The sequence below is a fragment of the Lepidochelys kempii genome, chromosome 1 (genome assembly GCF_965140265.1).
Source record: "Lepidochelys kempii isolate rLepKem1 chromosome 1, rLepKem1.hap2, whole genome shotgun sequence".
In the NCBI taxonomy this organism is placed as follows: domain Eukaryota; kingdom Metazoa; phylum Chordata; order Testudines; family Cheloniidae; genus Lepidochelys; species Lepidochelys kempii.
In genome coordinates, this window is record NC_133256.1 from 163,936,659 (window position 1) to 163,952,035 (window position 15,377).

Here is a 15,377-nt window from a genome sequence, read left to right on the forward strand (position 1 = left end):
ATGTTAAGAACAACAATTATTCACCCTCCTCCTTGCAACAACCTTTTATGTGCTTGAAAAGTGTTGTCTCCTCTCAGTCTTCTCTTTTCCAGACTAAACAAACCCAAAATATCCATGGATACTGTCCACACTGAGCATGCTGCACTCCCCAACTACTGTGGTCAGGCCAGGCACCAGAACTGAGAGCAGGGAGATTGTGCTCAGTGGCCCTCCTGCTGGTGCCTAGGCTACACAGAAGAGGAAGGTGCCGGATTCAAATGCACAGGGGATAACAGCCAGACTGGGGGTGGGGGAGAGGAGATTAGAACAAGTAGTCTGGTGAGGGAGAGACTTGAGACTGCGGGCCAGGGAGAGACTGGCATTTGAGCCTGGGGGACAGAGGGGAAGAAGAGAGAAACTGGGACTGGGAGCTAAGGGGCCACTGAGACTGGCTGGGCAAGAAGATTGGTGAGGGACAGAGATTAACTCAAACAAAGAGATTAACTCAGGGGAGCCCAGAGCAGGAAACCAGGACTGGCTGATCAAGGAGACTGGGACTGGCTAGGCTTAGAGAATGGAACTGGGGTGAAGAAAAGATAGGACTATAGAGTGGCAGGGGTCAAGCTTGTGGGGAACAGGCACACGGGTCTGTGACCATTAGAGAATACTCCTCTCCACAGCCTGGAATGGAATCCAAGATTCCTGAGTCTCACCAGTCCCCATCTGTGAAGAAATAGCTCTGAAACCCTGGCAAAGTGTGTGACTCATTCCGCTCTAGTGCTAGTCCACATAGAAGGTGACAACAATCAATTACTCTCTTAGCTCAAGTGACAGAGACATGTGTGATGGATCTTCAAGGTATTAGCCCTGCTGATGACTAAAGCTAAGATTTTGTCATGGATATTTTTAGTAAAAGTCAGGGACAGGTCACGGGCAATAATGAAAAAATTCATGGAAGCCGTGACCTGTCCCTGACTTTTACTAAAAATATCCATGACAAAATGAGAATCATAGAATATCAGGGTTGGAAGGGACCTCAGGAGGTAATCTAGTCCAACCCTCTGTTCAAAGCAGGACCGATCCCCAATTAAATCATCCCAGCTAGGGCTTTGTCAAGCCTGACCTTAAAAACCTCTAAGGAAGGAGATTCCACCACCTCCCTAGGTAACGCATTCCTGTGTTTCACCACCCTCCTAGTGAAAAAGTTTTTCCTACTAACCAACCGAAATCTCCCCCACTGCAACTTGAGACCTTTACTCCTTGTTCTGTCATCTGCTACCACTGAGAACAGTCTAGATCCATCCTCTTTGGAACCCCCTTTCAGGTAGTTGAAAGCAGCTATCAAATCCCCCCTCATTCTTCTCTTCTGTAGACTAAACATCCCCAGTTCCCTCAGCCTCTCCTCATAACTCATGTGTTCCAGTCCCCTAATCATTTTTGTTGCCCTCTGCTGGACGCTTTCCAAACAAAACTGGACACAGTACTCCAGATGAGGCCTCACCAGTGTTGAATAGAGGGGAACGATCACATCCCTCGATCTGCTGGCAATGCCCCTACTTATACAGCCCAAAATGCCATTGGACTTCTTGGCAACAAGGGCACACTGTTGACTCATATCCAGCTTCTCGTCCACTGTAATCCCTAGGTCCTTTTCTGCAGAACTGCTGCCGAGCCATTCGGTCCCCAGTCTGTAGCGGTGCATGGGATTCTTCCGTCCTAAGTGCAGGACTCTGCACTTGTCCTTGTTGAACCTCATCAGACTTCTTTTGGCCCAATCCTCCAATTTGTCTAGGTCCCTCTGTATCCTATCCCTACTCTCCAGCATATCTACCTCTCCTCCTAGTTTAGTGTCATCTGCAAACTTGCTGAGGGTGCAATGCACACCATCCTCCAGATCATTTATGAAGGCTGGGCAGATGTGGGTGGGCTGGGAGCTGCAGTGTCCCCCTCAGTTGGGGATCCGAACTCGGGAGCTCTAGGGATTCCTCCTGCCCCCTATGGAGGTGGAGAACTGTGGGGCTCTCTGTGCTGCCCATGCGGGTGGGGAGCATTGGTGGTCGCCCCTGCCACTGCTGGCAGCAGGGGACCCTGCAGCTCCCAACCAGCCCTGAAGTCACGGAGGTCTTTGGAAGTCACAGAATCCATGTCTGAATCACAGCCTTACTGATGACCAATGATGAAATTTGTTTTTTTTTCCAGTTTGCTTTTTAAAAAAAAACAAACAAAAAACCTAGGATGTTACACAAAAGAAAAACCACGACCACCCTAACGTTAAAAGAACATGAAGGTTGCAAACTTAAGCATTCAAAAAGTTAGGAAATGGCAGACATAAGGTTGTTTGTGCAACCTTTAGTCAACCCCTTGTGCATTTATAATACAGTATTTAATTATATGATCACATTCTATTTTTTACAAAGGACTCTGCCTCAGTCAGTGCCCGTGCACCAGGCAGGTCACCCTCATTCAGTGCACAAGATAGACATGCTCTATGGATGAATCAGGGTTGTGCAGTGAAGGTGGCTATTATCTGTAGGACCCCTGCCTCATTTGCTGCAGAAGTTGCAAGTGTGATAAATGAGGCAGGGGACTGGCAGGAAGAGAAAGGGCGGTTTCATGGTTAAGGCAGTTGAACGGTGCTCTGGAGAACTGGATTCTGACCCTGCCTCTGCCACCAAGTTCCTGACTGATGCTGGGCAAGTCACTTCATCTAAACTTTTCACAGGTGGTCACTAATTGTGTGTTCCTCATTTTCTGGGTGCCCAACTTGAGACTAGGGTCTGATCTGCAAAAGTGCAGAGTACTCACAGCTGCAAACTGAAGTCAATGGGTGAAGTGCTCTGGACATTAAGTACTCTGAAAAAATCAGGCCCTAGACATCTCAAATTGGGCACTCAAAATTAATGCATACTTTTCATTTTAACCTCTCTCTCAGTTCCCATCTGTAAACTGGAGATAATACCCCCTCTCACCTCTCAGCAGTATTGTGCAAATAACTTAATTTATCTTTGTAAAGCACACAATGCATGCCACAGAAAAACCATAATGAAATCAATAATTCTGTCTTCAGAGTAGAGGTTGAATAATATGTAGTACACATGGCAGGGGTCGGCAAACTTTTTGGCCCGAGGGCCACATCGGGGTTGCCAAAGTATATGGAGGGTCGGGCAGGGAAGGCTGTGCCTCTCTAAACAGCTGGCCCCTGCCACCTCTCGCCCCTGACTGCCCCCCTCAGAACTCCCGACCCATCCAACCCCCCCCCCCCCCCGCTCCTTGTCCCCTCCACCCCCTCGCAGGACCTCCCCTATCCAATCCCCCTGCTCCCTGTCTGCCCCGACCCCTATCCACACCCTCACTCCCTGACAGGCCCCCCGGGACTCCCACACCTATCCAACCCCCCCATTCCCCGTCCCCTGACTGCCACTCCCAGAACCTCCGTCCCATCCAACTGCCCCCGACTGCCCCCCAGATCTCCCTGCCCCTTATCCAACCCCCCCGCTCCCCACCCCCTCACTGACTGAAGCCAATCGCGCCGCCCAGAGCATTGGGCAAGTGGCGCAGTGAGCTGAGGCTTCGGGGAAGGGGGGGACAGCAGGGGAGGGGCTGGGGGCGAGCCTCCCTGCCTGGGAGCTCAAGAGCCAGGCAGGACGGTCCTGTGGGCTGCATGTGGTCCACAGGCTGTAGTTTGCCCACCTCTGACATATGGCATGGGGCCACACTGGAATAGTAAGGAGAGAACATATTGAATAGCTGGCTCCTTGAGTGGGCACCGTCTATCCAGTGCACTGAATGAGGCAGGGTCCTGTGGGAAAAAAGTGTGACCATGTAATTAAAGACTGTATCATAATGCATATGCACAAAAGGGCCAAATTAATGTTGCACAGGCAACCTTAATTCTGGCATTTCCTAACTTCTGTGCACTTGACTTTGTTTTTTACACTATTTAAGCACGTTTACATCTTCTGATGAAAAGCATCATATAATAAAATAAAATATCTGGCTCCTATATAGCACTTTTCAGCTGTGGATCAGGTAGATGTTATTTATGGAGGATAGGTCCATCAATGGCTACTAGCCAAGACGGTCATGGATACAACACCATGCTCTGGATGTCCCTAAACCTCTGATTGCGAGATGCTGGAACTGGACGTCAGGAGATGGATCACTTGATGATTGCCTTGTTTTGTTCATTCCCTTTGAGGTATGTGTCGCTTGGTTGCTGTCAGGAGATGGGGTGTTGGGCTGGATAGACCATTGGTCTGACCCAGTATGGCTATCCTTATGTTCTTATTTTCCTAATATTTCGATCCCATATAAGCATCTAGCTTTCTAATTTGAATCAATGAAGATGGATTAAAGTATTGGAAGTTATAGTGGTTCCCAAGCATTGAGTTTTGTTCTGTATACAATGACAGATGAGATAAAAAACTGTCACACCTGGGCTCAATTAGCTTTTCATCTTTTCCCTCTCAATGCAATCTTGCAGTTGACTTGCTCACAGCATATGCAATGACATTTATGCTTTTCAAAGGTTGTCTTCTCATTTGAATGTCAAAATATCAAACATCCATAGACTTATTCATAGATTCCAAGGACCATTGTGATCATCTAGTTTGACCTCCTGTATTAAGGCCACAGGACTTCCCAAAAATAATTCCTGGAAAGTATCTTTTAGAAAAACATCCAATTTTGACTGAAAAATAGTCAGTGATGGAGAATCCACCACAACCCTTGGTAAATTATTCAATGGTTAATTACCCTCACTGTCAAAAATGTATGCCTTATTTCCAGTCTGAATTTGTCTAGCTTCAACTTCCAGACATTGCACTCTGTTACACCTTTCTCTGCTGGATTGAAGAACCCATTATTAAATATTTGTTTCCCACATCAGTGCTTCTAGATTGTAATCAAGTCATCCCTTCACCTTATCTTCATTGCTAAATAGATTGAGCTCCTTAAGTCTGTCAGTATATAAATCATGTTTTCTAATTCTTTAATCATGCTTGTGACTAATATACCTAATAAGTATTTGACAATTTCAGAGCTGTATTAATTTCTATTTTATTTCAAAAACTGTTTTCAATAAATATTTTATATTGATCCAGGGGAGATCATGTGTTTTATTTTGGTTATATCTTGCCATAACCTTTCTAATGACAATGTACTAAAGAGCATAATTTTTGTGAGGATGTATGTTTGAAACCAAAACAACAATAAAACTATTGAAAATCCCATATGATTGCATAACACCCCATATAGTAGGCCAGTTCCCATAAGGTAAGTTACGTTGTGCCTATTTATACTTCTTCTAAAATTCCAGTTAGAGGTTTTATTATTCACTTCCTGTTTTCAATTTGTATTTTATTACATGTGGGCAACACTATTCAAGCTGGGTACCACTCCAGAAATGGCTCCAGAGGTAGCTCATCAAAATTTGAAAATCAGTTTGGGGTCTTTTGAGATAAAGAAATGCTATGCAAATTATTAATCTCACATTCATATAGTCACTTAGGCTTTGTCTACATTTAAAACATTATAGCAGCACATTTGCAGCGCTGCAGCTGAGTCAGCATAGCACTTCAGTGTAGAGTCTAGACACTCACTACAGCTACAGGAGGGGTTCTCCTGTTGCTGTAGTCCAGGGGTCGGCAACATATGGCACACGTGCCAAAGACGGCATGCGAGCCGATTTTTAATGGCACGCTGCTGCCTGCCGGGTCCCAGCCGCTGGCCCCGCTCAGCCCGCTGCCAAACCCAGGCTGGGACCCCAGCAGGCAGCAGCATGCCATTAAATATCCTCCCCGCTCTCCCCGTGGGGGCAGGGTGAAGAAGCTTGGTCCTGTCGGCTGCTGCTGCAGGGCAGGCAAGGTCCCCCCTCCCACGCCTCTTCCCCTGCTATGCTGGGTTCCTGCCCCTCCCTGCTGCCCATCAGCTGATGATGAGGGAGGGGGAGAAGCAGAGCTGCAGCACGCTCGCTGCTCCGGGGAGGAGGCGAAGACGGGGGTGGGGCCTTGAGGACGGGTGGGGGGTGTGGGTGGAATCAGGGCATATCCCCTCCAGCCCCTGCCATGAGCCGCTCTGGGCAGGGGGCTTGGGGTGTGGACTAGCCCCCTGCCCTGACACCTGCACCCCCCCTCACATGCCTCCAGCCCTCTGCCCTGACATCTGCATCCCCGTGACCCCAGCCCTGACTCCAGCCCCTCCCCACATATCCAGCCCCCCCACCCCATGACCTGATTCCTGCACCCCCTCACATGCCCCCAGCCCCCTGTCCTGACTCCTGCACCCCCCCCGACCCCAGCATCCCCCACGCATACCCAGCCCCCCTCCACACCCCATGCCCTAACTCCTGCACCCCCGACACATACCCAGCCCCCCCACACCCCATGCCCTGACTCTTGCACCCCCCACATTCCCACTCCCACCCCTCGCACCAAACGGGAGCTCCTGCATCCCCCACACATTCCCACCTGCACCCCTTGCACCAAATGGGAGCTGCCCAGGTAAGCACTCCACACCCAAACCTCCTGCCCCAACCCTGAGCCCCCTCCCTCATTCTAGCTCCTGGGCACCTCCCTACACCCCAACTCCCAGCCTGCTCCTTCACACCCAGCCCTGTGCTCAGTGCACTCCCACCCTCAGCTCAGTGCAGAGGGAGAGGAAGAGAATGGGCTAGAACCAGGGAGACGGTAGTTACCCACTCTATGTGGGCAGGGCCAGGATCCCAGACCGGCAGTGGGCTGAGCAGGTCCAACAGCCGCTGCCGGTCTGAGGTTCTGGCTGCCAGCTCCTTGCCAGCTGGGGTCCCGGCTGCAGGCCCCGTTCAGCCTGCTGCCAGCCTAGGTGAATGGAACCCCAGGCTGGCAGTGGGCTGAGCAGGCCAGCAGCTTAAGATCAGCATTTTAATTTAATTTTAAATGAAGCTTCTTAAACATTTTGAAAACCTCGTTTACTTTACATACAACAATAGTTTAGTTATATAATATATAGACTTATAGAGGGAGACCTTCTAAAAAACATTAAAATGTATTATTGGCGTACAAAACTTTAAATTAAAATGAATAAATGAAGACTTGGCACACCACTTCTGAAAGGTTGCCGACCCCTGCTGTAGTCAATGCACCTCCCCGAGAGGCAGTAGCTATGTCGATGGGAGAATTCTTCCATTGACCTAGGCCAGGTCTACACCAGAAAATTAAGTTGGCATAACTACGTTGCTCAGAGGTGTGAAATATCCACATCCCTGAGCAATGCAGTTAAGCCAATCGAACTCCTAGTGTAGACACACTAGATTGATAGGAGAATTCTCTCATCGACATCGCTGCCGCCTCTCGGGGAGGTGGAGTACCTATGCCAGGAGAAGCTCAGCACAGACAGTCTTCAGAGAAAAAATAGTTATAAAAACCTTTTAGGCTTGCTAACAATTAGCATTTTTCCACAGCACTTTGAAGAAATTGCGAAGTACAATACAACCTGTACAAAGTGTGTTGTAAAACAATTCCCATCCAGTTTTAATGAAGTTCTAACAACTTTGTGTAACACGCCAAATGGTCCCATTAGTCAGGAACTTTTAGCATATTAGTGTAAGAAGCCCTTCTTTAAAATAAATAATAATGACTCCTTAGTGCCCAGTCTCACAGCAATACCCCAGAGTACATTTTTCCTGGTGACATTAACCACAAAACTTGCCTATATACTGGCCTCTGGTATGTATAGAATTTTACAACATTGCCTGGTTTTGCAGTGTTGTCTTTTTAAACTTGCAAAAATGACCAATAGAGGGGAAAAACGTCTTTGACATAACCGCAGTTCACTTATGTCATCAGTATAGCACACCCTGAGCAGACATGCCAAACCTGCGGGAAATAATGCAGAAGTTGGGCTTGTTTTTGGCTTAATTGGCTTGTGAATTGCTTGTTGGCTAGTTTTTGGCTTGTAGCTTGTTGGGCTTGTAGCTTCTTTTTTTGATCGGCTCCCGGCAAGCAGGGGCAAGGGGGGGTGGGGAAGAGAGTCACAGGTGCAGAGTGGGCCCACCACAGACCCAGACTGCATGCCCCGAGGGGATCTAGTCACAGTGTGTTGGGGTTTTTAGGGATTGGCTTGTTTTGGCCTTGTTCTGAAATAGGATTAACTAGATTTCTGGCTTACTGTGAAAGTCGGGGTGCTTATTTACCGCGTGAAAGTTGGCAACTGTGACTCTGGGGAATCATGCACAATATGAACTCACCATCCGTGGCAGGGCTGGCTGTCATAAAATCAATGAAAAGTGAGTTTTAAATGGTGTTCACAGCATAGTTACATTTGCTATTTAGTATATATTTCTAAGGTTGCTGGGAATTCTTTGCTTAAATATAAAGAACAAACTTTTCTTGAATCATGGTATCATGCAAATTCCTGAATACTTGAACAGCTAGAGCTCGCTACTGGTCTGAGGCACATGGCAGAGTATCTTGTATAATCAGCTAAGTCACTTAGCCAACCATATGAGGTAACTAGTTCTACAAGACAGGTGACAATTCAAGAATGCTAATGGTGTGAAATGCACACATTCTAATTTTTTTCTGGACTGTTACTGAAATAACAAAAGAGGAAGGAAATTAGTTCATTTTTCCCTGACACTGGGTTCACATACTGCTGGTATGAAGCAACACCATTATTCAGAAGCAGGACTGTCCCAGACAGTAGGCTCAGAAATGACTATTTTAATCAAAACTTTTAACTTGACAGTTGATACACAGTAAGAGGTCATTTCTATACATGAGTCTTCTGAGCTTTGTGCCAAATAAGGTGGGTGTAATTTTCAGACTGGATAAAAACGGATTGGGGAGTGGGGGGAGAAAAATATTTTTTATTTAAATTGGATTTTTTTGATTTTGATATTTAAATTATTTCTGCTTAAAAATAAACCTATTTAAAATGAAATTTGAATTTAATGTACAACAATTTAAGGCCCAAATCTCTTAACATTTAAATAAAAACTAAATATGCTGAATCCATGAGTCTCTATTAAAAAAACCCTCTGAATTAGAGTTACAGGGGATGCTCTTCTATATAAAGAATCAGAGGGAAAACATCTAACTTTTGAGGTCAAACTTTATAAATATGGCACAATACGTATGTACTGTACTAAGGGCTTGATCCTGTGGGGGACCCAGGGGCTGTGCTACTGGGTGCAACAGACTGGCAAAGTTATCATAGAGAGCCGGCCTCTGACTCCAGGAGACACCATCATGTATCTCATCAGGACCATCCACTGACCCCCACCTGGGTGGTCTCATACTCCTGTTTTATAGCTTCTCCCTACCTCAGCTCCGATTGGCTCAGTTATCAAATTATTATTATTTATGACTCTACCCACCATGAAAACGTACTCTCCCGTTCATGGAAAAACACTGAAGTTTATGTATGCAAAATATTTATTAAAACACCCCTAAATTGTATATGTTGTTTTATATGTTTAATTAAATTCAAATCATCATCCTAATGCAGCTTGACACAAATCATGCGCAAAAAGTTAATTATCTAGTAAATAAGCAATATATCATTTACCATTTTCTAACTACTAAAAATGTACAATTAATAAGAATCTGAAAATATTAAGTTATATAAATTGCTTAAATAAACTTATATAGGAGGGTATACTCCAACTCAGGGGTTTTCAAACATTTTTCTGGCAACCCAGTTGAAGAAAATTGTTGATGCCCGTGACCCAAAGGAGCTGGGGATGAGGGGTTTGGGAGGGGCTCAGGACTGGGGGAAGGCTCTGGGTGCAGGCTCTGGGGTGGGGCCAGAGATGAGGAGTTTGAGGTGCACTGATTTAAATTGCTTTAAATTTTCATTTAAATCTGCAGTACTTTATTATAACAACCTTTTCATTTCCATGGAATTGATCATTTTATGTTTAGCATTTTCTTTTTTTTTTTTTTTTAAAATACAAGGTTATTAAAATATCATTCCAAGCATCCAGTAGTTAAGTCTTCTTGAAAAAGGAATGTCTGAAGAGAGTTCAATTTAATTTAGATTGCAAGATGCTGCAGACAAGAAACCTTGATTTGCTATATGTTTGTAATGTGTCAGACCCACATTTGGTGACATTTTAAAATAACTTTTCTCTCAGAAAAAGGAGCATTTACCAAGGAAGGAACAAGTTATTTGTTTCTGGACTTCAGAAACTTCTGATATAGTCCAGATACAATTAAAGATTTATTGTTTTCCTCAAAGTAATTCCCCATGTTCACCACTGAGAACACTAAAGATACTGTAAGATATATAAGAATAAGTGAATGTAAGAGTAAAAAAGAGAGGGTTTTGGGTAATAGTTAAGGTTGGAGTTTAGGTTTGAAGTAAGTACTCCAACATTATATCACCTGGCAGTACATCCATCAAAATAGGACAGTCTAATTCTAGTTCTTTATTTCAGACAGATCATGAACTTGATCATGAAGCAAAATAATCGCCTTTGAAAAGCAATAACTCAAAGTGCAGTTAGATTTAGGCAGTGGCACAAAATGGAAATTCAGGAGTCAGAAATCTATGCAACATAATTAGGCAGAGTTCAATTTTTATTTTTTGAAAATTTCAGTAATATAGATTTAAAGCTTTTTTTGAATTTTCAATTTAAATGTTCATAATTGCAGAAAATTATGAGATGAGGGTCAGAAAACAGTTATTTAATGACAGACATTGATTCAAAAAGTTAAAGCTGTTAAACTTTAAAACTGTAAAAACGCAAGCTATCAACATCACACCAAAAATATACAAAGTAAATATCCTCAAATCAAACTAATAATTTCTCAAACAGCGTTTTCCCTACTTTGCCTATCTGTAAATTTCAATGATTGAGGGAAATATTTTTTGTTGGTTTGTGTTTATATGCTGAAATCAATGTTTGACATTTACTGATAAAAATCTAATTCTTCCAACCCTAAACATAATCGTCAAATTCCATTTTTTACTTTTATGTTCTCTCAGAACTAGAATTTATCCACATTTAAACACTAACAAAGTTTCAATAGCAAATCTTCATGTATCTAACTGCTCACACAAAAAAACGGTTTTAAAACTACAATTTTGCAATTGCATAGCAAGCTAAGGGGGCACATGCCGAACAGCAAATTATTGCTAAATGGAACTGGTTCCATGGAACACTGTAAAGGAAAATACCCAGCTCAGATGACTGAATTTAATCACCTAACTGAAAAAACAAAGTGATTTCTCAAACTGTACAATCAATTTTGTAAGGACTCTTCCTTCTCATTTTATTTGGACTAGCATAATACGTGTTTCGGAATAAAAGGTGAATCTGGTTTACATTACCCATATTTACTGGAGATACAGGAAAAGACACCATAATAGGGCCATATTACACAGTGAAGTCCAGTACCTTGCCTACTTTGGTTTATATTTTAAAAGCGGCCTCACTATATTATCCCAGGTCTCAATTTCTGTGGCCCTTAATGATCATTATTCAAATTTTAGTATCTGATAACTCACACACAACAAAAAATAACCAAAAATCCAAAGAACAAATAAACAATCACCTATACAAAACTGCCTCTAATTTCAAGGAGTATTTTCTGGTTTTGTTTACTACAGTCTGAGATTGTGAAGAATGCAACTGCAAATCAACTGGATTAAAAACATCCCAAATTAATAAATGCAAAATAAGTCTGCCAGCCATTATTGAAACAGATGAGAGCCCCCTCCCCATGGAATGAGATACAGTTAAAAACATACAGAAAAATACACCCACAGCACAGACAAACACAGCTATAAGTATAAAACAGAACAATGAATTTCATAGGCGAGACAAACACCATTTTAAATGGCCCTTTTGTGCATCTGTTTTGCATTCATCTGAGTCACCATATGTTACATATTATTCAAGTATTGCTACGCTGTATTAAAGCAGGAAATGTCATATCAATGAGTTCCTTTCCAGCATTTAAATTTCATTGATTTCTTCTATCAATTTGAATATCAGAACACAGGTTTGTGTCTCAAAATGTATCCAACACTTAGCCTGATAGCATTTTTTATAAAGCAAAATTACATCTGGGAAGCATGGGATAGCTGGCAGGCAAACTAATAATCCAGTATCCTCATGGGTAGGAGCTAGAAAGTGAGAGGAGTGTAACAGCTAGCAGCAAGGCAAGAGTTGCAACAGGGGTTTCCACACCTGATACTGGGATAACCAGGCAGCACACTGTGACGTAACATAAGTAAGAATGACTTACTTCTGTTAAGTAAAGGAGTACTCGAGGCACCTTAGAGACTAACCAATTTATTTGAGCATAAGCTTTCGTGAGCTACAGCCCACTTCATCGGATGCTTATGCTCAAACAAATTGGTTAGTCTCTAAGGTGCCACAAGTACTCCTTTTCTTTTTGGGAATACAGACTAACACGGCTGCTACTCTGAAACCTGTCATTACTTCCATTAGTAAAATGTTTACAGACAAGTTGAAATCCAAAGAGATATATAGCTTAGACATATTTTAAAAAAAAAAAAACGTAGAAAGGGAAAGAAGGCCTGTCTACCACAGAAGGCCTGGCTCTACTATAGTTTTAGAGCAGCAAAAATCCAGTCCCCAGCTACAAGCACTGTGTATCACTGTGTATATAGACGGAGCATTTTTATGAATTAGCAAATGTCAAGACATTATAGGGGAGGAGAATTGCCTGTAGTGTATACGAAATACAGTAACGCATTTTAAAACCAGCAATTAAGTTTGAAAATAAAAATAAAGGCGAGCGATGTCCCCAGAACATACATCCCCCCTGCCCTGCCTCCAAAGGATTTCCCCTAGGCGTGAAGTGAAAATCAAGGGAGACTTTTGCTCACCTTAACACATCTCTGGCTTCATCTATCGGTTCGCTCAGGGAAATGCGTCCCCAGGGGCTTTCCCACTAACCACTGTCTGAAACCTCCCCGAGGGGCTCTCTCACCCCAGCGCTGGGGCACCCCACACCCCTAAGCAGCCCCCCAATCAGCAAGCCAAGGAATCGCCCCAGGCAGATCGCTACTGAGGGCTGGTTTCCCGGGGACCAAGGACTCTGCAGCAACACAAGCCCCCCCACCCCACCCCTTGTCCTGTCCGGCCCCGCTCGCTGCAAGTGCCCGCGCACAGCCCCGGGGCGCCCCACGGCACCTACCTGCGGCAGGGGGCTCGGGCAGGCTCAGCAGCAGCAGGCAGAGGAGCAGCGCGGCGCCGGGGCGCGGCATGGCCGAGGCCGGGGGGCTGTTGTTGACCGAGGAGCCGGGGCGGGGGGGGCTCTGCCGTTCACACGCCCCGGGCCCGCCGCCACCCCAGCTCTGTCCGGCTGGCTCCGAGCCCGGGCAGGTCACCGCCCGTCTGCTTCTCCGGGATGTGCGTGCAGCGCCCGGGGCCAACCCCTTCCCGGACCTCCGGCCCACGTGCGGGTCGGGGCGGCGGCCAGCGGGGCTCCTGGGCAGGGAGGAGCCGCGGCGGGACAGGAGAGCCCGGGCCCCGGGGCGGCTCGGGCCAGCGCCCACTTGGCAAAGCCGGGGACCCCCGCGCGGGCTGCTCAGGCACGGCAGGGGGAGCGAGGCGCTCAAGGGCTCCCGCCCCCAACGGTGACGCGGCAGCGGAGCCTGGGCCGGGCCGGGCCGGGCCGGGCTGTTCCCGCGGGAGCTGCTGCTGCTGCTGCGCCCGCCCCCGCCCTTCGCCTAATAACCCCCGGCAGGCGGGGGCCCGCGCGGGCTCCTGCTGCACAACAGCCCCTCCCCGCCCCCGGCCTGTGGTGGCTGAGAGAAGCCGCGGCCTTGCGGGACTTCCTGGTGCGTCAGCTACCACAGCTCTCGCCCTCAGCCCAGCCCGGGGGCGGGGGAGAGTGGGACCCAGCGAGCCGCAGGGACACACCCCGCTTGCCGGGCCGGGCCACTCATTGTCAGTAACCCGCGTCAGTCACGCTCCGAACAAACCCAGCTCCGGTGGGGCTGAGCCCTTTGGGACAATGACCCTGTCCGCGAGGAAAAGCACCGAGGCCTGGTGCCTTTTTGCCCGGTTACTTGCTTGCTAATTGTGGTTGCAGTATTCCTGGAGGGCTGGTAACCCGAAAATTAATTCTCTTCCTGGTTTACTGGTGCATCCGCTGAAGTGAGCTGTAGTTCAGGAAAGCTTCTGCTCAAATAAATTGGCTAGTCTCTAAGGTGCCACAAGTACTCCTTTTCTTTTTGCGAATACAGACTAACACGGCTGCTACTCCGAAATCTGGTTTACAGAGACACCCAGCCAAACTCCTGCTCTTAAGGCCCAGGCTCCCAGCCAGCGCACTAGACTACAGTGCTTCTCCTTTTATTAAACAATCAAAACGTGGGAGGGAATTTTGCTCAAAGTTTACAGAAAAGTTCATCTTTAGCCTAAAACCAAGCATGGGGAATTATAGTATGAACATGTGAAAGCAGGTGCTGATAGAATAGAAGTCTGAATAGTAAGTTCAATAACAATAGTGTTTACAAGGTATTGTTTTATATTATAGCACACCATATAATCCTGTCAGATGAGAAAATATATAATGGATGAAGAATAAATTTGTAGGCCCCAATCCAACAATAGGCAGATCTAGTTCTGTGGATGACATCTTTAGGGTGTGCAAAATCCCATTGGGCCACCTCAGGTAGGGTAGATTTTTTCCTTTAAACTGGCAGAAAACCACACTTTTGAACGATCTGGAATGCTATAAATTAACCTAATTTAATAGAAGCAGTACTAATGAGGAGGCCAAAAGTGCCAACTACATGCAATTTATTTAGTATAACTATAGTTATTCTATGGTTTCAGAAATAAAGACGCACATGCTCTGGTTATCATGACCACACATGGTATAAGCTTACAGAGGAGTGTGCAGTATTGTTTATATATTTGTGGTTTAAGTGAGAAAATCTTGCATCAGGTGGTTAAAAAGTCCCTTTGCTTTCACTGCAAACACGTGGTTATATTCTAACCACACACCTTCACTAACATTATTGATTACCCACCAACAGTAAACAAGGGTGCTGGAACAATTTTTATAATGGGGGTGTTGAAAGCCACTTAACCAAGGTGTAAATGTTGTGCGTGTATATATGAGAGAAGCTGCGGCCTTGCGGTACTTCCTGGTACGCCAGCTACCGCAACCCTTGGTATCATAAGTGCTGGAACTAGGGTTGCTGCTGCATCCCCTGGCTTGAAGTGATTTCCCTTATAACTAGCACCCCTAGTTCCAGCACCTATGATAGTAAATTTTTACAAACCCTAGGTAATTTTGAAAATCAGAGTTCCTCCCAACTCAGATACTATAGTGATAATTGAAATAAAAACAATAATCAAAAAATAAATGCACAGGGCAGGAATCTGTCTTTTTGCAGCCTTAATGTACTTCTAGCATCTTCAACTTTAA

At 45.5% G+C, this 15,377-nt stretch overlaps 1 protein-coding gene across 1 annotated transcript in view; it reads right to left on the reverse strand.

The window, feature by feature from the left end:
• IFNGR2 (interferon gamma receptor 2) overlaps window positions 1-13,823 on the reverse strand; it is a 39,598-nt gene extending 25,775 nt beyond the window's left edge. The window contains exon 1 of the mRNA XM_073361877.1: window positions 13,131-13,823. Within this exon, the coding sequence (XP_073217978.1) occupies window positions 13,131-13,200 (70 nt within the window). The 5' untranslated portion in view covers window positions 13,201-13,823. The remainder of the gene's footprint in view (window positions 1-13,130) is intronic.
• Window positions 13,824-15,377: the final 1,554 nt, after the last annotated feature.